This window comes from Natrix helvetica, assembly GCF_964273705.1.
Source record: "Natrix helvetica genome assembly, chromosome: 3".
NCBI classification, from domain to species: Eukaryota; Metazoa; Chordata; class Lepidosauria; order Squamata; family Natricidae; genus Natrix; species Natrix helvetica.
Genome location: NC_138549.1, coordinates 69327309 through 69349854, shown reverse-complemented (window position 1 = coordinate 69349854; position 22546 = coordinate 69327309). Strand labels below are relative to the sequence as shown.

General features: G+C 39.3%; 1 protein-coding gene across 1 annotated transcript in view; it reads right to left on the bottom strand.

Moving 5' to 3' along the window:
* LOC309389251 (uncharacterized protein C1orf21) overlaps window positions 1-22546 on the bottom strand; it is a 144787-nt gene that overhangs the window by 15925 nt on the left and 106316 nt on the right. Inside the window, exons 4-5 of the mRNA XM_081947394.1 lie at window positions 14150-14226; window positions 5163-5223 (exon numbers count right to left, since the gene is read on the bottom strand). Coding sequence (XP_081803520.1) covers window positions 5163-5223; window positions 14150-14226 — 138 coding nt within the window. The remainder of the gene's footprint in view (window positions 1-5162; window positions 5224-14149; window positions 14227-22546) is intronic.

The following is a 22546-nucleotide window of genomic DNA, read 5'->3' as shown; positions in this document are numbered from 1 at the left end:
GCCTCCTAAAGGCCCCTGAAGGCTCCGGAGGTCAAAAATTGACCCTGTAGGGAACCCAGAAGTTCAGGAATGGTGACTTCTGGTTTGTCTGTAGGTCCGTTTTTCGCCCTCCGGAACCTTCAGGGAAGCTCCTGAGGCATCCGGAGGCTGTCCGAGGGGGCTGTTTTTGTCCTCCCCAGGCTCCTAGAAAGCCTCTGGAGCCTGGGAAAGGCGAAAAAACTGCAGCAAAAGCAGGGGTGGGTGGGTATCGTTGATTGTGCGCATGTGCATGTGTTGGGGGCGCACGCGTGCATAGCATTATGGGTGTGGCACACCGGTGCACGACCGCCCTGTGCTTCCCCCGCTTTTGGCACGGCAGCCAAAAAAGGTTTGCCATCACTGGTATAGGTGGTTGGAGGAAAGAAACAAAGATTAATGATAAGAACGATAAAATGATAAAAATCACAAGCTAAGAATAAATGTGATATATACTTAAGAGGAACAAAACTTACCAGAGGTAAACAGCCAAAATATTAAATAGATAAAAGATAATGAAATAAGAAGGCTAAAAAATGTGAAATGTAAGTGAAAGTCTATGTCTTTGTATGTCTAAAAATACATTTTTTAAATAAAAAAATAAATCTTTAAGCTCTGCGTGTGTGTGAAAATGTTCCCTAATACCTTACTAATTTCCTTGATTATCGTTATAGATGATTATCCCAACTATTTAGCCATAATACTGTATCTAAATTTCTTTGCTACAGAAAAGAGAAAAGTAAAGCAATCTGAAGAATTATCTACATGTGACAGTAGCGAACTACAATAAAAAATGAAAATGAATTGAAATGAAATGAAAGGACAGACTACATGAACCTGGGGTTTGTAAAACGCATGCTACCACACTGACTTGCTTCAACATATCCTGGTTAGACAGTTCTCACCTACAAGCACCGAATCTCATAAGTCTGTGTCTCTCTCTCCAAACACATATACCGGTACTTTGTTTTCAAACTCAATAAGTCACATTACTTATAAGGATGTTAACAAGCAGGCATGTGAACTAGGCATTTAATTTGGAATTTAGATGGGCAATTCTGTTTAAGTGTAGGACTAAAGAAGTTTGATCATACTTTTATGGAAGTTAGTTCAGTGCCATTTGGGCTCAGCATATGAAACACATAGTTCCAGCAGTGTCTTTATTCTTATAGCATATGAGACAAAAGTTGAATTGTTACAACATTTCATTTGCATCACAAGATAACATTGATTTATAGTGGAAGAAACCCACAGCATCTTCTGTGGCTTATTTGTGAATTAAGTGGTTCAAATATTTTGAATGCTTTGACTTCATCAGGAGCAGGATCGAAACAATCCCTTCAACATTTTACTGAAGAAACATTTAATAGGAGTTACAGAAGCCTTCTGGAAAAAAAATCCAACTATGTTGGCTAAATAGGCTGTTTAAGTAGTGTTTGCTGACACCAGCATGACCCTTCTCATTGCAAAACCTCATTATGTAGTTCTGCAAAAGCACTAGCAATAACCAATATTAAGCTAATATTTTATCACTCCTGTCTTACCGTTCCAATTGTGAATCTGCCCTTCAAGCTAAGTTCATGAAAGAAGACCAGTTTTGTGGCTCTATCCTACACACATTATTGTTATTTCAAATTCTTAGGGAACTCCAAGTATTCTTTTCTGTTGACAAGTTTTAGGAAAATGAAAGAATTATGGACAAAAACAACCATTACCTTTGAACTAAAATTGAGGGGTCTGGAGCTTTTCTAAGAAAACAAACAAAGAATAGAATCACTTGCAAGTTATCCTCTATTAATCTCTTTGGGTCATGACAACTTGAAATCTAGGAGACAGGTATCCTGGCTTGTGGCAGATTAAATGGAAAAATAATGCCTTGATCAGTGAGTTCTTAACCCTGGGGAGGAAATAATCTTAAATGCACTAGAAATGGTCAACATGATTATATTTGGCCAAGAAGTGAAAACAAAAGATTGGGCTCCTTTTATGATTCCTCTGCTAATAAACCTTTTCTTTGAAACAATTCTAGGAAATGGATAGCACTCTCATTTACTTTGTGAACGTAAAGGATGATTTATATATTGTGCCAAGAAAAAGTCACTCCCTGCTCCCAATAGGTACTTTACACACCAATGTAGAGACTCAAAGCAAAGTCTAAAAATTCCAATGGCACAAACATGTTATTGCTCAAGTGGGAGCAACTCTAATTTATATGGGGATTTTTTTTATTAGTGGTTATTAATTTAATATTAATAACTCATTCCTTCTTAACATACTGGAAAACAGGAATTGATTGCCTTCCTTTTTTTGGTCATTTACATTATAGCTTTTGAGAATATACATAAGGGCAGCAGCTATAATTATTTAAACATAATAATGCCAATCCGACAGTATTAGGTCATTTAAGACTACTGAAATCAGAGACCAGACACAAAGACTGATATTCTGTTCCCATGTAGCCAATATCTTTTAAAATATGTGGTATCAGATATTAACTTGAAAATGCTTGCTTAGTCCATTTGCATGCCATCCTCTCCACTAAAGGAGCACATTTGCAGATTTGCCATAAATACAAGTCTAGAACAAAAAGGCCGCCAGCTTTTTTTTTAAGTGTGCATTTCCAGGGTCCTTCATTTCTGGGCCAGATGAAAACCTTTCATTTTCCCACATCAATTTTCCTGTATCTTTCTCAAGCCCTCATATTCCTCTTTCCCCAGGGCAGGCTATGTAGAACTAATGCAGTCCGTCCAGTGGCAGCCAAATTCTTTCCATCGTTTATTATTTTTGTGTTGTCTAGACAAGTTAAGTAATTGCTGATTGGGGAATCACTTATTATTACACAAACCTTTCATGTATTTTCACATTTCATTGTTACAATACACATGAAATAAAAGCAGTGTATCCAGGTGTTTCATGTAACCAATGCGTTGATGAATAGTACAGGAATCTGCAATGAAGTTGTTTGGATTAATAGAAGCATCTACTGAAATCCGTGGCTAGTTATTCAGTATTGACATAAACCTATAGTAACTGTGTTTAACTGCACGCATTTTATTCCTGCATTAGAAGACATTTAATTTTGCTGCTATTTATTCTAAAGCCGGGAGGGGAAAAAATCCTGAGATTTGTCTTCATTAACTTCAGCCTGGATAAATTTCAATTGAAAAGTCAAACTATATACTAAAATATGCTTAATCAGAAAAGAGATTCCTGTTCCAAACACCTGCAGTTGTGTTGGAGGAAGGATCATGCAGAAACCTACATTTACATTCAAACAGTTGAACTATGGTGATCAAATGAATGACCAAATTTTCCACCTCCCCCTAGTGCATTTAACCAACATTTCAGTTTTGAGGGTAGAAGTTAACATATTTTTCACACCTGACCTAGGTTTAGAGGAGGAAAAAAAAATCAGGATGAGCCTAGGAGGACCACAGATAGGTGTCCTCTCATATGCCAGCTCTGCCTATTGACTTCTGTAATGCGGAAAAGAGACAGAAGAGACGGGCAATGACAAAGACAGAAGAAGTAGGTTCAGCACTGTAAAAGGACCCCGCCACCACAGCCCAGGTGCTATTCACCAAAGGACCGGCACCGGTTCACTGCTGGGGACCCCTGAGATAATTCACTTCATGGTCTGTGACGCAATATTTGCTCCATAAGATGAACAGACATTTCCACCCACTTATGGGGGCGGGTGTGTGTGTGTCTTATGGAGCAAAAATTATGGTAATTTGTACTTGCTGATGTCAGAGAATAATTTTCAGTTTTTCTTATGGAGAACAGTAGTTTTGGTACCTAAGGTAACACCTCTATCAAGGATGAAGATAAAATGTTCTCTGATTTTTTTAAAATCTTCATTTTAGTTAAAGACCAAAAAAATCATCAAAAGAAAAGAAGAAGGGAAAATTGCAGTTGTTGAACCATTATCAGGTATAAGATGAAATATCAGAGCTATGAAAAAACGCCACAACCTTCTATATGCTGTTATGTCAGGGCATGATAAACAATAATTCTTATATTCCCGTAAAAGCTCATGGATCAGACTAGCTTACTATTCTAGAGATTTCATGGTTTTTCAAACTTTTTCAGAGTGCCAAATCTGCTTTAAAAAAATCTGTAATACCTGATCTAGAGGGTGAAAGTTCTAAATGTCATTTAAGAAGCCCTTTTAGAAGAAGAGCAAGCAGTGCTGGGGTGGGGCTGAGTTAAACAAGTCATAAGCTTAGAATCATTATGTTCCTACAAATGATCTAATTTCCAACCCCTCTTGAATTCTGTTGAGTCTTATTTAGCATCAATTTAGAATTGATCCTTGGTTGAAAAGGTTGCAAAGAGTTTTCTTTCCCCTCAGTCCTGAGGAACTCATTTAAATCCTTCTTCACCCTAGTCTGAAAAAAAAAACCATTCATGGCCCCTAAGAAATGTATCCATACCTACCTACAGACCAGTGGTGGGTTCCTGCCGGATCGCACCGGATCGCGCGCTCCCTTTCGGCGCTGAACCCGGAAGTACGTTCTTGCCCCGCCCCTGGCGACGGGACGACGCTTGCCTGCGCTCCACCAGCTCGGCTGGGACCGGAGACGTTTCCTCAGCGGAGCAGAGCGCCTGAAAGGGACGCAGGCTCAGCCTGCCAGGCTGCCACCGCTCCACTGAAGACATTGCTGAGCAGAGAAACGTCTCCGGTCCCAGCTGAGCTGGTGGAGCGCAGGCAAGCATCGTCCCGTCGGCAAGAACGTACTTCCAGGTTCAGCGCCGAAAGGGAGCGCGCGATCCGGTGCGATCCGGCAGGAACCCACCACTGCTACAGACTCTCTGTATTGTCTTGGCCTTGGGAGTTGCCTCTAGTGAAAATGGACACTGTCCCCAAAGGAAGGTTTTTTTTTTAGGGTTTAAGTTTTACATTCCAATAAAATCAATCAGTGAATGAAAGTATAATAGGTTAGCATTAGGAACTTGTTATAAAATGGAAACTTGCTTAGTCAATGATAAGTCCCAAATTGATTCTCACCTTTTAAATGATTCCATAGTCATAGTTGTACATTTTAGATATTTCTGTGTCTCTTTGCATTTCAGGATGATACACAAGCAACTATATTACAACTCAAGTACAATAATGTATAAATCATTTTCTTTGTTCCTCTTACCTTTTCAATTTTCTCATCCAGCATTCGGAAGAATTCTTGTTGGCTTTCAGAAATGTGCATGCTGAAAACAGAAAGAATCATTTCAAAGGGATTTTCAAGTGATGTTGTTTACTGGGACAGTTAGTCATTTTACGGCAGTCTCTAAACTGCCACTTTCAGAAGAAGAGAAGTCATCAACCCTGATTGAGCAAAAGACTCAGAAGAAGGAAATTTGTTTTAGTGGGGATGCCTTTGCATATTTCAGCACATGCAACAAGGTCTAATCAGATTATGGAAACAGATTATGTATCTCACATATATGACAACAGAGGGAATGATTCCCAATGGAAAAGTTTCCAATATTTGAATTACAGGAGATTAGAAGAAGTTTACTACCTTGACCTGCTTTTTAGAAAACAGTCAGGAGAGTCATAATTTCAATGAAACAAGAGCTGGAACTATGAATTTAATTTAGGATAGCCTCTCCCAATTCAGAATAATTTAGTTATTAAAAAAGTCTGTGTTGAAAACAAAGATTTCTCAAAGACACAGAACCAACTGCATGCTTGGGAGAGCAAAGTTGGCACAATTTAGTTTTACCCTCACAAGTCCTTTTATAGAGTTAAACATAGCACAATAATTCTTTACATTGAATTCAACAGAAGCCTCTAATTTACTGTATACTCTAACATATACTGACATTTCCTGAACAAGATTTTTTTTTACCACCACCCACAAAGTCAAATAATCTACTTCCAGTAACAATCCAGTGCTGCCAAATTGGGCAGACTTCAGTTCTCAGAAGTAGGAAGGGCTGGAAATATAGTATTGATAATACTATAGTACAGAGCTGTAATAGAACTGTACTATTAAAGTGTGGCAGTGCATTTGAAAAGTTCAGGACCCAAGACATCATAAAAATATACAGAATAAGGTCAGATAATTTCACTGTACAAAGCCGGGATACACAGAGGATTCAAAGGCTATGTTTTGAACATTGCATTACTACATTCACTGCTGAATTTTAAGATGTATTTTTGTAAAACAGAGTCTGGCATTTTTGGTTCTGGGAAAAATGAACTCAGATCAAAATATTCAGATATAGATTCCAGAGGACCACTCAGAAAGTAGAAGTGACCTACTTGAGGTTTCCTGACAGTTAGAACAATTAATCAGTGGAACAGCTTGCCTCCAGAAGTTGTGAATGCCCCAACACTGGAAGTCTTTAAGAAGATGTTGGATAGCTATTTGTCTGAAACGGTATAGGGTTTCCTGCCTAGGCAGGGGGTTGGACTAGAAGACCTCTAAGGTCCCTTCCAACTCTACTATTGTATTGTATTGTATTGTATTGTATTGTATTGCTTGTGTTTTGTTTGTTTTTTTGCTTGTATTATTTCTTATGACTCAGTGGCTTCCATTTTTACTACAATTCTATTGGCAGACGTGAATCGAGATTTCTAATGGAAATACTAGTAGCAATACAGAATAAAATTATGGTAAATTTGGTCTCGACAATTCATGATATCCAGAACCCAATTCCCATATATAATATGGGAGTGATTAACAAATCCGCTCTCACAGGGAGGGGCTCCTCTGGGTGCCGTCCACCAAGCAATGCCAACGGGCGGCGCCTAGGAGTAGAGCCTTCTCTGTGATGGGCCCAACCCTCTGGAATGACCTCCCCCCCGATATTAGAACTACTACCGACTTCCGCTCCTTCCGACAAAAACTTAAGACTCACCTGTTCCAATTAGCCGGCCTGGCCCATCTATAGTTCCATTCTTACCTCCTGGCGGATATTTTTATCTGGGATAGTTTTTAGGGTTAATGTATTTTAAACTTTTAAAATTTTATTCTAACTTAAACTAAATTTGTACAGTGAATTATTGCTACCTCCTCCAGCCCATATTTATTTTATGTCTATACTTTATTATTTATTTATTTATTTATTTATTTATTTATTTATTTATTTATTTATTATTCATATTTATAGACCGCCCCTTCTCCCGAAAGGGACTCTATGTATGTATGTATATTTATTGTTTATGTATACTCTATGTATACTATGTATATTTATTGTTTTATTGTTTTAATATGACTGTACACCGCCCCGAGTCCCTTCTGAGAGAGGGGCGGTCTAGAAATTGAATAAAGTTAAAGTTAAATAACCCTGATGTATATAGTCCTTTTCCTAAAGGCATCTTCTGTTGATGTATAAGCATTCAGAGTGAGATTGTATTCTGTGAAACAGAAAATGGAGAAACCAAGATTTTTAAAGCCAGGCAACAACATGTCAAATACACTGGAAATAGAGCTTCTTCTTTTTTTAAAGGGAATTACGTATAAAAAAACAAGATAAACAACTATGTAGAAAAGGATAAATGCTTTTAAAAACATAGGGAGAAAAACCCTACATGTGATGCCAAGGCCAAATTTGCTTGCCTATTTTAGTTATTCTTTTTTTTATCAAAAGTTCTCAAAAGTAATAACTGCAGATTTCAGAATTTTATCCAGTGGTATGGTAGAACACATTTCAAAAACAAAAGATAAGACTTCATTTTCAAGATTATCCAGGAAGAAAGATGGTTGATTATAGAAGGTAAACCAACTTCAGCTTCCTTCTCAAAATTTAATGTGCATCAGTCATCATCTCTGTAGAGAATAGTTAGTGAAAAGGAGCCCATGAGCCAATAACCCTATGCGTGCAATACAGAAATGGTCATGGGGAACAGGAAAGTGAAGAAATATGAAAGACTGAGGAAGAGGCATCCGCAACAATGATCAAAAAGGCTGCTAAATTCTAAATGCTGCTTTAAACATCCATAAGGATTAAGTGGACCTCTCTCACCAAAAATCTCAGCTAAAAAAAAATTCTGAATATTTTGAGTAGAGAGATCACAATGAAGAATTGTGAATGAGGCTGACATCCAGCAGCTTTTCTCTGTCATCTTTACAGTATCTCTGCCATTTGCTTTCCAGTTTTCTTCAAGAGAGATCATTGCAGAAAAGTTCGGCAGTACTACTTCCAACTATCTGGCCTGGCTCAACCGTAATTTTCTCGTATCCCTCCTGACTGTCTGTTTTTAACATTTTGAATTTGGATTGTACATGGGGTTTTATAATTAGGGTATTTTAATGGTTTTTAATTGTCTATGTATTGTATCTGTTAACCTCCTCCGAACATGTGTGTCTATGTACTTATGTATGTCATGGATTTATGTAAATGTTATATGTTTTTTACTCCATTGTACGCCGCCCCGAGTCCTATTCGGAAAGGGAGCGGCTAATAAATTTAAATTATTATTATTATTATTAGTAGTATTTTAAATTAGTTCCGAGATCATCTTTTAGGAACATAATAACTTAGGTAACCAATTCAGTCATGCAGATGTATGCCCAGCATCTCCCCTTGTATGTCTGATGAAGCCACATACAAAGTAATGGAGAAATGATTATACTATGCCATTTATAAATGGTGATGTGGCAATTTCAATAGCAGCTGATGCCCTGTTTGACATACCAAGTATGAGAGATGCAGCCAGAATGCTGATGAGACAGCTTGCTCATCCTCCATTGTTATTTGAGGCAACATCAACCTAGCATTTGAAATTCAGAACTGCTGTTGAGCTCTCTAGATGTCAATCCCAATTAAGATTTCTATACAAAGCAAAGGCTTTGATTTAGGAAGATTATTTATGTAATCACTAACAAGGGTTATGTGTCTGAAAAAATTAAGCAATAAATTTATGATGCTAAATATTTACTCAGTGCTGCTACTATTTCCACCATTATTCTATTTTGCAACAATGTGAAGGGAAATAAATAAATAAAAGCATTAAAATACATATATTCCTAAAACAACAAAGGCTATATAGAAACAAAATCTCACCCCTTACAGACTGAAATAGTATCAAAGTGGGACAGGTTTCATATCACCTTTATCATGAACTAGACTACTGTACAACTGCCCAATATAAGCTAGATAAGCCATGGAAACTGCCATGGTAGCCTGTGAGTACCTTCCAAATTGTGAAGAGTTCATGAATGCTTCATGAGGCTTCATACTAGATCAGGCATCTTGAATGAAAAGGAATTGGAACTGAACTTCCTTTCTAGTCACAGAAGAACTAGTATTAAGGACATGTACATGCATTGGGAAAGGACTCATAAAGGGAAAACTTCCAATACGTTTGACTGAAATCAGTTCCCAAAGGGTGAATTCTTTAATATAGGGTAGAACTATATAAGAGGAGGTCATAAGGGAAAGAAGCACCATCCTGTTAGTGTTGCTCCTCCAACAAACAACTGTATTTGAGTTTTGCTATGAAGAAAAGTTTGCATACAACACCCCAAAGCACATAGCGCCATTGCAAGGGTATCAAAGTGACTTCACTGAACAAAACGACTTAACGAGCTATGCAGTAAGATCACCCAGAACACAAATACATGGAGTCAGTTGTCTGAGTAAAGTGTACTTGGAAGGCAGAAATGGTACATGGAAGGCAGAAGAATACAACAAGAAGTATTATCAATTTAAGTGGGGGAAACCCTTTTGGGATTTGTAGAGAGGCAGAATGGCAACATGTAGTATTGACAAATGGTTCCATCTGCTATTGAATGAAAGGAGAGATCATGGGAAACTATGGATACATGAAAATATGTGCATCTGCTTTCCTTCTGCAAGAGAGGAAAAATATGCATTGCCTTAAAAACAACAACATGAAAGAGCAAAAGTCTAAGCCTGTTCACCCTCTTTAGGTACATTAGAGTACTAAAGAAAAGAAGTACTAAAGATGCTGCTCTTTGGTTGAATCAAGATCAGTAATGTAATGGGGTAGAAGTAGAATTGATGCTGCCTGCATCTGTGGTGTATTTTAACAAACTTAGGAATTGCATTCAGTAAATCTTGTTACTGAATGTTCTATTTTTATTGAAGGGAAGACCCACAATTTTAAACAGCCTCCAGTGTCAGTTCAGTGGAGATGAGCCAGGTAGGGGAATACTGGATGACGACATAAACTGCCAAATGTTTAATGGCTGTTTTACAAATTGTGCTACTTCTGAAAAAAAAATGGAAGTATTTACCTCTGGTCTTCTGGCAAGTGAGACAGGAATGTGTTATCTTTGGCAGCAAGAAATGACACATTGCCATGCAAGCTTGACAGTTGCTAGTATGGAAGGAGTATCTTCACAGAGTATACCTTGTGCCCATAACAATCCAATTTTCTGCCTGATCTATGGGTACAGAATATTGTTGGTCATGGGAGTCTGACTGTGATGCCAGAGGAGGATGTTGGAATAAGAAATGGAACCCTTCTTGTTTTATCTTATAAATATTCTCATTGTGGTAGGAAGTTGAAGGCTGGCTCAGGAGAACTTGCTGTCTTAAACATTTCAATAAGAACTTGTGTATCAGTAGTATTTTGAATGAATTGATATCTTTAGTCCTCTACTGCCTGGAAATTCTCTCCACAGTAGGACTCTTGGCCATCCAATAAATCTGTTCATTGAAGGCGTGGATGTCTTCCAAAGGAGAGATTTGGTACATGGATTAGTACCCAGGTGGTCATGTCAAACTGAGGAAGCATCAGGGGTATAATAATCAGGTTTAGAGTAATTATTACAAGCTCCAACAAAATGACGGAGCAGCTCCTATGGCTCATAGAAGTAGGAAAATCCTGAATGTAAACCGAGTGGGGATGATGATTATAGCAGGTTGTAACTTGAATGTGACATTTGCCTTAAATAAACTTCTTAGAGAAAGAATTAACCCCGAGGACAAGAAAACAATGCTTGCAAACATTTTCTGCCATGCTTCCAAGACATGATTAGGCAGCAGAATTCGAAAACACTTTTTTAAAGTGATGGAACCAAACAAGAATTCTATATGATACAAACACTTTTTTAAAAAGTAAGGAAGCTTTTTTGGTCTAGGGACTTCAAATAACTTCCTGCCCCATAAAACTAATCACATTGGGATTTCAGGATAGGGAGTCATTTCTGGACCCCTTTATATATAAACCCTGCAGGGGCTTAAGATACCCATTTTGCCTTAAATTCCTCTACAAACTGAGAATATTGGTCTTTTTTCTCTCTCTTGATTTGACTTTTCATGAGGTGGAATTTTTAAAGGGTTTGGTGATATTCTCAAGTAACCCCATACTTCTTAAAATGAAGAACAAAAAGTCAATGAATTAGTCAATTTGGGTGGTTTTGTGAGTTTTTAAAACATACATTTTACCATCCTGTTAAACTGAACAACTAATTGATCCAAATTAGCTTTCTCTCAGTCAGGTGCACTGACAACTATGTGTAAGCATAAAAACTGCACAAGACACCCATGCCCCAAGCAATTATGTGGAGATTACTGATTGTGCAATAACTTTTTCCTGTATATGCAGCTCTGAATCATCGGGAGTAGAGTGGCCTAGACTTTTTAGCAACAAGCTAATATATAAATTGTTATCTAAATTGAAGCATGTTAGAGATTATGTATGAAAGCACAATGCAAACATCATGTATTAGTGCAAACCTTTGGTATCTCCTAAAGTAAAATAGATATATCTAGTGATGAATATAGTTCTGTCTGTATTTATATATACTTCTATCCAGCTTTGTTATGCTATTCTATTCTTTTCTTTCAAGAACAAAGCCTGAAAATGAGAAAAAAATAAAGGCTGATTTTTTCAGTTTACTCTATTCTTCTTTAGGACTGGGATAACCTAAAATAATCTTTCCAAAATTTAAAATCAGTGAATTGTAACAATATGCTTTGCACACAGAAAATCTGAGAAAATCTAAAGGGAAAATAAGTTTCTTAGAAAGTAACACCAACTTTCCAGTTACTGTTTCAGTACTAAGTGTTGCTTCCTCTAAAACCTTTTACTTCTATTCTAATACAAAGCAGATATAAATACCTGATTGATGCAGAGGATTTTTGAAACATTAATTAAAGATGGTCTGACTTGAGCCATGGACAAACTTTTCTCCAAATTAGTATTTTCCAAATGTCTTAAATTTGGATTCCCATAATTCCCAGGCTTTGGTCATGTAGACTAGACATAGAAGTTCAATACATCAATAGGGATTATAGTTAAGATTCTTGTGTTGATGATAGTCTAGGGAACATCATTACTAAAACCTAGGTTTTTTTTAATGAATATGTAAATCTATATCTAAGCACAGCAGTAGGATTTGTTGAAACTGAACAGGTAGAATATCTTTCTAGTCATTCTAAATACACTGGAATGTCTTTTGAACTTTTTAGAAGTTATGACAATGTATTTGATTAATCAAGCTTCTGTCCATGATATATATTTAATACTGGGAATTTGAAAAATCACCCTTTCAAGCAAACTTTAAGTCTGAACACTATGGTTTAATTCAGTCACAGCATTTACTATGCACTAATATGAATCATAGTTTAGAATACAACCATAGTCTAAACTTTCTAATGTAAGTCTGGATTTGGAGCTGATTTCATCTTGTTTTCCACCTCCTTGGCACTTCACTCTCTAGTTATAGTATCTTCTAAAGCTGAATCAATATAAGCATCCCTTATTAAGTACAACCCACCTTCTCTGTCCAGATTCATTTTCCACCTTTCCCTTATCTTTCTGGTATAGCAACATATTCCTCTTTCCTCCATCTTATTTAGTATTTTTCTTCATCATCTTTGCTCTTTTTGATGGAGCACATGTGTACCTGCATTTTTCTATGTTTTCAAAGAGTGTATTGTGTGCGAAAGAGAATGGTAAAGGTAATTGGGATAATTTTATAAATAGGGCACCCTATTTTGCACCCATTTAAAACTTAGGTAGATATTTCAATTCACATACATTTATTTTTTGCAATGGCCTATCCCATTTTGAGGTATGGCTTCTGCAGATTTATATATTTACATACTAATGCATACAAATTTACAAGTATGTCACCTTCACAGATTTGATTTTGGGGAGGGGAATTTTCAGGATTAGTTTTAACTGGAAATTGGGAATCCTAGATTCATATGGCAAGGAAGCTGAATATTACATAAGATGTTTGGTTATGTATGTGTGTATTCACCCTCTTTTTTATAAGGGTCATCTTCTTACAGAATAACAGAATTGGAAGGGGTCTTGGAGATCTTTTAGCCCAAACCCCTGCTCACACAGGAGACCCTATACCATTTTAGTCAAATGGTTCTCCAGTCCCTTCTTAAAAGCCTCCAGTGGTAGAGTAGCCAGAATTTCTCAAGGCAAATTGTTCCACTGATGGATTGTTTTTACTGTCAGAAAATTTCTCTTAGTTCTAGGTTGCTTTTCTCTTTGTTCAGTTTCTATCCATTGCTTCGTGTCTTGCCTTCTGGCACTTTGGAGAATAGGTGGACCCCCTATTTTTTATGGCAGCACCTCAAATATTGTAATGCTAATATCATGTCACCCCTAATTCTTCTTTAGACTAGACAGACCCAATTCCTGCAACTATTCTTCATATGTTTAGACTTCAGCCCCCCCTCCCCCAATCATCTTTGCCACTCTTCTCTGCATTCTTTCCAGAGTCTCAACATCTTTTTATATTGTGGTGACCAAAATTGGATGCAGTATTCCAAGTGTGGTCTTGCCAAGGGATTATAAAGTGGTAGTAACACTTCTCATGATCTTGATTCTATTACATTCAGAATAATCTTCTCTTTGGGTAAGTACAGTGTTCCCAATCCACAGAGACCAAAAACCACAATTTATATCTATTTTGCAGCATAGGTTCAGTTTGACAATTATGGATTTCAAATATTTTTGCTTTATTTTTGTATTTATCTTTTTATAAAGGTGGCCACTATAAATTATAGCTTGACAATAAAACAAAATAGTCGTTTTGAAGCAGCAAAAAGCCAGTAATATAAAATAAATTGATTAGCAGGTACAATATTCCATTATTCAAGTCAATAATGAAGAATATGAAAAATATCTTAGTTTGGGGAAAGGGGCAAGGAATGGAAATTAAGTGCAACAAAATGGAATAGGACTTACTTTGCTCTAGGTTGATGTACTAATCCTGGCAGCTCTTTATTAGCCTTAAGTTTTACATGTGAACTGGCACTTTTTTCCTGGAAAAAAAAAACACAGACACATATTCACAAGTTGATGAGAGTTTTTTTTTTGATATTAGGGAATATTTGCCATCACAGTCAACTGACCAATGAAGAATTCATGTATAAATATGAGAGTTTAAGAATGAAAAGGCAGTCAAGTTTTACAATGATAATCTATGACAAACCAGTCATAGATCAACCTCCTATATCAGGGGTGTCCAAACTTGGGAACTTTAAGACTTGTGGACTTCAACTCCCAGAATTCCCCAGCCAGCATGCTGGCTGGGGAATTCTGGGAGTTGAAGTCCACAAGTCTTAAAGTTCCCAAGTTTGGACACCCCTGTCCTATATGAACACCCAATTCAAAGTATTGTGTTAAGCCAATTCCTTTTTCATAGAATCTAAACAATTTGAATTATCCAAATTATCCAAAACGACACAGAAGCTTGAATAATGCAGTGATTCCTCGTGAAAACAAAAGCACAATATTTAATAAAACAGACCTAGAGTATCTGGGAGCCATAAACTCTTATTTCCATAATCTATTTTTTTAAAATATCAAAACACATATATACTTTCTGCTGTTGCATCCAATCAATGAATCTCATACTAGCATACTGATTAACCACTCAGTAAGCACCAGATGGATCTGTCATCCATTGTTACTACTTTTCATCCCACAGATTTTTCAAGCCCCAAAGCATCTTGACTACCAGGAGATAGAAGCTGAATAGGGAAGCCATTAATAAATTATTTTGTAGCTGGTGAGATAATTCTATGGGTAAGCTCTCTGTTAATACCTGATATTTCTTAGGGTTGCAGAATCATATACTGCAAAGAAGAGACTGACGGAGAGATAAGCAACGATACATGAATGGATTTTCATTCAAAGCTTATCTGTCTTGCCAGACCTTTCCACTGAATTCTTCAGCAGCACAATGTAAAGCCTCAGAATAAAAGATGCCAAATGCAACCCCTCTTTTATGTTATTTTGATCCCAGGGCACTTGGGATTGTCATTCCTGGGCAGGCTTTCTTTTGCTTACAAACATGAGAGGCAGACAGAAATCTCAAGTCAACAGAGGTGGGGAGTGAGTGCTAATGAAATTGAACAAGGGGCACTATGACATGAGTTTGCAAAACTGGGGTTTTAAAATCAGCATCTAGTTCCACAAGCCGATAATGCTTGTTTGTGATTCATTATCTCATATGATCCATACCATTTCGTACTGCCATCCTCATGTGGAGTTATAGCTGACAGAAAATATGAACAAAATGGAACAAACACATATCAATTTGACTATGACTGTATTGGGATGATTCCATAACTGGGATAGCACTGCTAGATTGATACTAATGAACTCAGGGCGGAGAACATCAGTCCCCTCATCAGAATTCACTGCTTTAAAATTAGATCATCATTTCAAATCCTGAGTTAAACAGAAAAACTGGCTAGATCTAATATCACAATGCATGGGTTCTATTATTTAATGCAATGTCTGAATTGACATATAATTTATATTCTCTTTTTATTTCTGAGACAGAAATCTGTGGTTTTCATGCTAAACTATGACTAGTATGGTCTAGTGTGATACTTAAATTAAACCTTCATGCTTATAACTGTCATTTGCAGTCCCTTGTTCAAGAGGATTCAACAGACAGACTTAACAAAAGCAGGTCAGTAAATTTAAACTGTGGATTTAGCAGTAAAGATCCAAGTCTTTATTTTCTATCTTGAGTTCAGTATGATTAATATATGTCAGGAAAGATCTTTGGCAGCATGAATAAAATGAGACCACATTGGGTGCTCCCCAGATCAATTGCAAATCCCAGGAGTTATGGATTCCAGTGAAAAAATAGTAAACTGGAGACAACTCTGCTGAGAGTGGAGCAGAATGGACCAGGCATTATGAAGAGCTGATGAAAGGACTGACTCTTCCCAATTCCTCTTTCAGAGAGGAATTGGGAAGAGTCAGTCCTTTCATCAGGACTGGTCCTCTCCGAACAAGGAATTGGATTGCCTACAAGTGGTCTGGATAGTTGCTCCTCATGAGGAGACCACAAACTAGCAACCCCCAGTAGATTTAGAACTCATCACATGAGGGAATGCCATAGTAGTCCAACTCACGGTTCAGTTCCTTTATGGACACAAGGTTTGTATACCTCCTTTTTTAAATCACCGTTGAAAACTGCTTGTTAACTACACTTAGGAATCTTCAGAATAGTGAGCTTCCTCCAGCTCTTAGCAAAATACATTTTACATTTAAAGAGAGAAAAACATGGCATTGGGGAGTAAACAGCAAGAGGGTGTCTAGAAGGTTGATTTTGGAAAGTTACAAACGGGCTAAGTGTCCAGATGGATCTGAAAAAAAAATGATTATAAGAATATTTCCAGTTGAAACATGCTGTTATATGGAATTCTTAAAAAATAAGTTAGCTGGATAAACAAATGAAACCAGCTGATGTCTTAATAATTAAACGAAATATTGGAATAGCTAACCCGAGGAGTGATCTGGATAATTCTTCTACTGTATGTTGGATTTACAAAAAGTGTGTGTGTGTGTGTGTGTGTGTGTGTGTGTGTATGTGTGTTACAACCCCTAGTATGCCCAAATATGGGAGGGAACTCCACCTTTCTGTCTATCGGCTCACTGCAGAAAACCATCCAGGCAGAAAACCATATTTTTAATGTTGCCTTTTAATATTTGTGTTGTATTTGTGCTGATAAATAAATAAAGGGAGACTAGTATAGATCTATTTCAAGCTATTTAGCTCTCATCAGCTAGCCACATCAGGTTCGAATCCCAGTAAGGGTATGGCTAGCTGATGAGAGCTAAATAGCTTGAAATAGATCTATACTAGTCTCCCTTTATTTATTTATCAGCACAAATACAAAACACCCCCCCACACACACACACACCCACACACATATATCTCGTAGATTTTCACAGGTGTAGGTATGCTGGTCTTGTTGTATTTGAGTCTTTTCCCGTGTAAGATTGAGATTGTCTTGGCAACGTTTCAGCGAGGTCTCACTCACTATCTTCATCAACATCTTAAGAAACCCCAAAGACAAAATCCAGCTAGAAAACCAAGGACTCTACGAAATACCATGCAAAATCTGCCCTGCAACATACATAGGACAAACGAACAGAAGAATAAATGCATGCATCGCAGAACACAAGAACACAGTAAGAAAAAAAGAAAAAACTTCCTCCCTTTTCCAGCACCTTAAAGCTACAGGACATGAAATTAATTTTGAAGGAACCAGGTTAATCTCCAAAACTGAACACTTCAACAAGAGAATAATTATGGAAGCTATTGAAATAGAGAAACACCCCCACAACATGAATAAACGTGACGATACCTCCGCCTACCAGACATCTGGAAACCAACCCTAGTCAACAAACAAGCCCCACCCACCACCCAGGCTGTTACAATATGAAACAACAATGGACACACAGCCATCACCAATCAGCACTAATCTACCAATCATGATACAACCAAACAACCAATCATTCCACTTCCTGAAACAAAGCTAGCACTCCACACACCCCCACCAAGATTTATAGAAAGACGGCAACTACGATCACACTTTAAGCCCAAAACCCAGCCTGAAGATGGCGAGTGAGACCTCGCTGAAACGTTGCCAAGACAATCTCAATCTTACACGGGAAAAGACCCGAATACAACAAGGAAACCCCAGGAGCCACAAAACGAAAGGATCTGAATCTGATAGGTTAGGAAAGGCTTAAAATATTTATTGTACCTTTACAAAAGAGATAGAAGAGAATGTCAGTGCTAAGTCTGTAACAAAGTTTTTGCATCAGGACAGGCCAGAGAGGTTCAGACCTGGCATTGTAACAAACATGAGCCCCACTGGCCTTACTTGACCTGATCAGTTTAATTTTTGTGACATCTCTAAACCATCATTTGAAATATTGGGTATGCTAGGCATGTATACATTAAGTCTACTCCTCTCAGTACTGAGGGCTTTTCCTTTCTGAAAAGATTTAGTGAACTAACAGAGATTGACAATACACTGTTCTTCTCTCAAGCTATATAGTGACATATCCTTTCCTGATTTGATATTTGTAAATTCTTTCTTTGCAGACTCACTGGGATTTTGCCAACTATCTATTGTTCTACACTATCACAGGAATAACATAATCTCTGGCCAATATTTTCTGGAAATAAAATCATGGAACTTGAGAGTTTTCAAGCAAGTGCTTTTTCCTTTCTTCCTAGTAAAAGTATTTTCTTGATACTTTGGTAAAGTACACAGACTGCCTGGAACTTGCCCAGAGGTCAAGTAATGTGCAGTATATTCTATAATCTATTTTGAAATCCCCCTGAAATGGTTTGAAACAAATGACTCTTTGAACAGATCTGCCTTCGGGCTTTGCTTAGAACCAGCATAGCTAACCTTTGCTTTTCTTTAAGAACCAAAGCATTGGGCAATCTGCCTACCCTCTCATCTTCACCAGGCAGCACGGAAAGGCATTTTTGTCCCCTGGTTAAGATGGCATTGGATTTTATGCCATGTAGGGAGGATAAACATGCTGCTGCAGAGTATATTACATTTCGTCTACACAATATAATCTCTGAGTTACTCTAAAATAGTCATTTTCTCTTTAATTACAATACCATAAAGTGAGATTCATTAAGCCAGGGGTGTCCAAACTTGGGAACTTTAAGACTTGTGGACTTCAACTCCCAGAATTCCCCAGCCAGCCATGCTGGGAGTTGAAGTCCACAAGTCTTAAAGTTCCCAAGTTTGGACACCCCTGCATTAAGCAGTTTCCCCATTCCTTTGTGCTTGCGGGCAGATGTTGTCGACCCTTCTTCATAATGACCGCTGGGTGGTTTTCTCATTCACTAAGGGCAGCCGTGAAGGACACAACTATTTATAAAGCTGCGATTTTACAGAATGCTTTCTATCATCTTTCCTAGTTCCCCAGCCTCTCCTTACCTTTGATCTTTTTCTGTACAGGTAGGCATTTTTCCAAACAAAGCAACATGCTGTAGTTACCAATTATTTTTATTTTCTGAGAAACAATTATGAGCCTCATGTGGGTCCCAAAGGCAGTCTTAGTTGTAAAGATAATGCAGAAGGCCAGTGCTTTCCTTTAATTTTTTTTAAAAAAATGAAACAATAAAAAAAGTAAGAAAAAAGCAGGAGTGTGAGAAGAGTGGCTTCCCTTCATATCATGTTGGAGAGCCAGTTCTTCAGCCTGATTATGCCATAGTGAATGAAGGAATAAATGTATAGAAGAATTAAGAAAGAAGGTACATTTACTTTGGAGAAGTTCCCTTTCTGCTTTCACACAGGCTGCCATAGATATTGTACAAAATTCCTGTTCATTAAGCCCACTGTATATAATTAATGAAACAAAAGTTGGGAAAAACTGAGGCATCAGAATTAATGCTCACATACATCTAGTGGAGGCAAGCAATTTTAGAATATAGAATAACAGAGTTGGAAGGGACCTTGGAGCTCTTCTAGTCCAAGCTCTGCTTAGGTAGGAAACCCTACACCACTTCAGACAAATGGTTATCCAACATCTTCTTAAAAACTTCCAGTGTTGGAGTGTTCACAACTTCTGAACACATGTTGTTCTACTGATTAATTGTTCTAAATGTCAGGAAATTTCTATAGTTCTAAGTTGCTTCTCTCCTTGATTAGTTCCCACCCATTGCTTCTTGTCCTACCCTTGACTCCCTCTTTGTGGCAAAATGCTTTTTAAAGTTTTGAATATTATAGGGAATGTTACTGCTATTGAGTAACATAGGCTTTTTTAGAATATTTTTTAGAATACAGAATACCAGAGTTGGGGGTCTTCTAGTCCAATGTCCTACCCTAACTCTATACCAGTGATGACTAACCTTTTTGTTTTCACATGCGCGCACCCACACCCATAATGTCCCTGTGCACACCCGTATCCCGCGAATGCAACTCCCTGCGCATGTGCACATGACCCCGTGCATGCACACACAAGCCCCATACCCATATTTGGCTTTCAGCTTGGTGCAGGCGGCTTTCCAGGCCCAAAACGGGACACAGGGGCCTTGTGTAGTGCCAATGCGCCCTCCCGGGCCCCGTTTTGGGCCTGGAAGGCCTCCTGCACCAACCTGGAAGCCAAAAAGGGTCATGGGGCCTCATGGAGGTCCCAAAATGCAATGCAAGATCCCCTGTGCATGCTCCTCACATGCCCCCATCCCCCATGCATGCATGCCACATCCCCCGCATGCACCCTGCCCTCTTGCATGCACAGCAGAGACCCAAAGACCAGCTGGCAGGCGGGAGGCGTGCACGCATGCACAGTGGAGCTGGGCTGGGGTGACGGATGGCATGCCCGCAGAGAGGGCTCTGTGTGCCTCCTTTGGCATGCGTGCCGTAGGTTTGCCATCACAGCCCTAGACCATTCTGGATAACCTCTTCTTAAAAACCTCCAGTGATGGAGCATCCATAATTTCTGGAGGCAAGCCAGCCCACTGTTTAACCATTCTATTGACAGGAAATTTCTCTTAATTCTAAACTGGACCTCTCTTTGGTAAGCTTCCATCTGTTACTTCTTATTGTTGCCTTAGGTGCTTTGGAGAATGGCAGTTGGTGTTATCAGAACTGCTATTTTTGGGGCTTGGACAGGAGGCTCCAGTGGATGGTATTGACATGCCCATTTGGCCACAAGACTGGGATGAAGCTGAAGACACGCCTCTGTGCTCCACTCTTTCTTCTCCAGTTCATCGAAGTGAGCTCCCCCCAGACCTGAAAACAAGGCACAAAGGAGAACTCCCACCACCCCAGCTATCCTACTACCTAGGGCGGGAACTGCCTGAAAATAGCAGTTCAGGTAAGACCAACTGCCATTTTCCGGAGCGAGGGTCAGGAGGCTCCAGTGGATGGGACCTACCAAAGCTAAGTCCCATGGGCGGGGAACTCATGCTCTGCAATAACCTGCTGTAGCACCCTGCGCCCAAACGCAGCATCAGCCGATGCGAACGCGTCCAACCTGTAATGTCGGATAAACGGCGATGGGGATGCCCATGTAGCCACTCTGCAAATGTCGTCTATCGGGGCCTGGGAGGCCCAAGCCGCTGAGGTGGCAGCACTCCTTGTCAAGTGTGCCGTGATGCCGGCTGGCACCAGCAACCTCTGGGATTCGTATGCTAGGGAGATGGCTAAGCAAATCCACCGGCTAATGGTGGAAGGTGTTACCCTCTTACCCAGAGACGAAGGTTGAAAGGATAGGAAGAGTGCCTCTAACCTCCAGAAGGAGCCCGTCCACTTCAAGTAAATACGCAGGGCCCATCGTCCAACCGGTTACACTGCTCTTCCCGTTGCCTAGCCGGATTTGGGCAGAAATCTGGGAGAACAAGTTCCTGGGAACGGTGGAAGATGGAATTCACCTTAGAAAGGAAGGCTGGGTCTAACCTCAACGCTACCCTGCTGTTGTGAAACATGCACAAGTCCTCCCTGGAGGAAAGTGCTCCTAGTCTGACACCCTTCTATCCGACGTGATAGCGACTAGGAATACCACCTTAAGGGTTAGTTACTTCAAGCTAACTGTTCTCAACTGCTCAAAGGGCTCCTCCATGAGAGTCCATAACAGCACGGTGGGAAGATTCTACGTGGGGAATCTATGCACAACTGGGGGGTGCAGGTTGGAGACCCCCTGAAGAAACCTCTTCACAATGGGTAGTGAGAGGGACCGGGCCCTCGCCTGGGAGGATCGTGGCAAGGGCAGCTAGTTGCCTGCGCACAGTACCCCGGCAAGTCCCTTGTCTAAAGCATCTTGGATGAATTCCAGGACTTGCGGGACTGAGGCCCTAGTGGGCTCAACCCATTTTGCCTGACACCAGGAAACGAAGGACCTTGAGGTAGAATTTCTGCATGAGGCCTCTATGGTTCTAATCACCCACAGAGAAAATTGAGCTCCTTTTAGGAGCTCCCGCTCAATCTCCACATGGCTAGTTGCAGCCAGTGTGGCTCCGGGTGCATTAGCTTCCTTTGGTGCAGCTTTTCCCCCCCTCCAGAATCCGCCATGGAGGCTGGACTGATAGGATCTTGAGGTCCACGAATCAGGGTCTCCTCGGCCAGTGAGGAGCCACCAGGATCAGCTCTGCCTGCTCCATGACTAGCTTCTGAACTACCCCGGGAATGAGGGGGAGGGGAGGAAAAACGTACAGTAGCCCCCTTGGCCACTTTGTGCGAAGGGCATTGACCCCTTCTGTTCCACGACCTGGGAACCGAGAGAAGAATCAGGGAAGCTGGGCATTGGCCGGAGTGGTGAAGAGGTCCACTACTGGCCATCTGAACCTCCGGCAGATGTTCT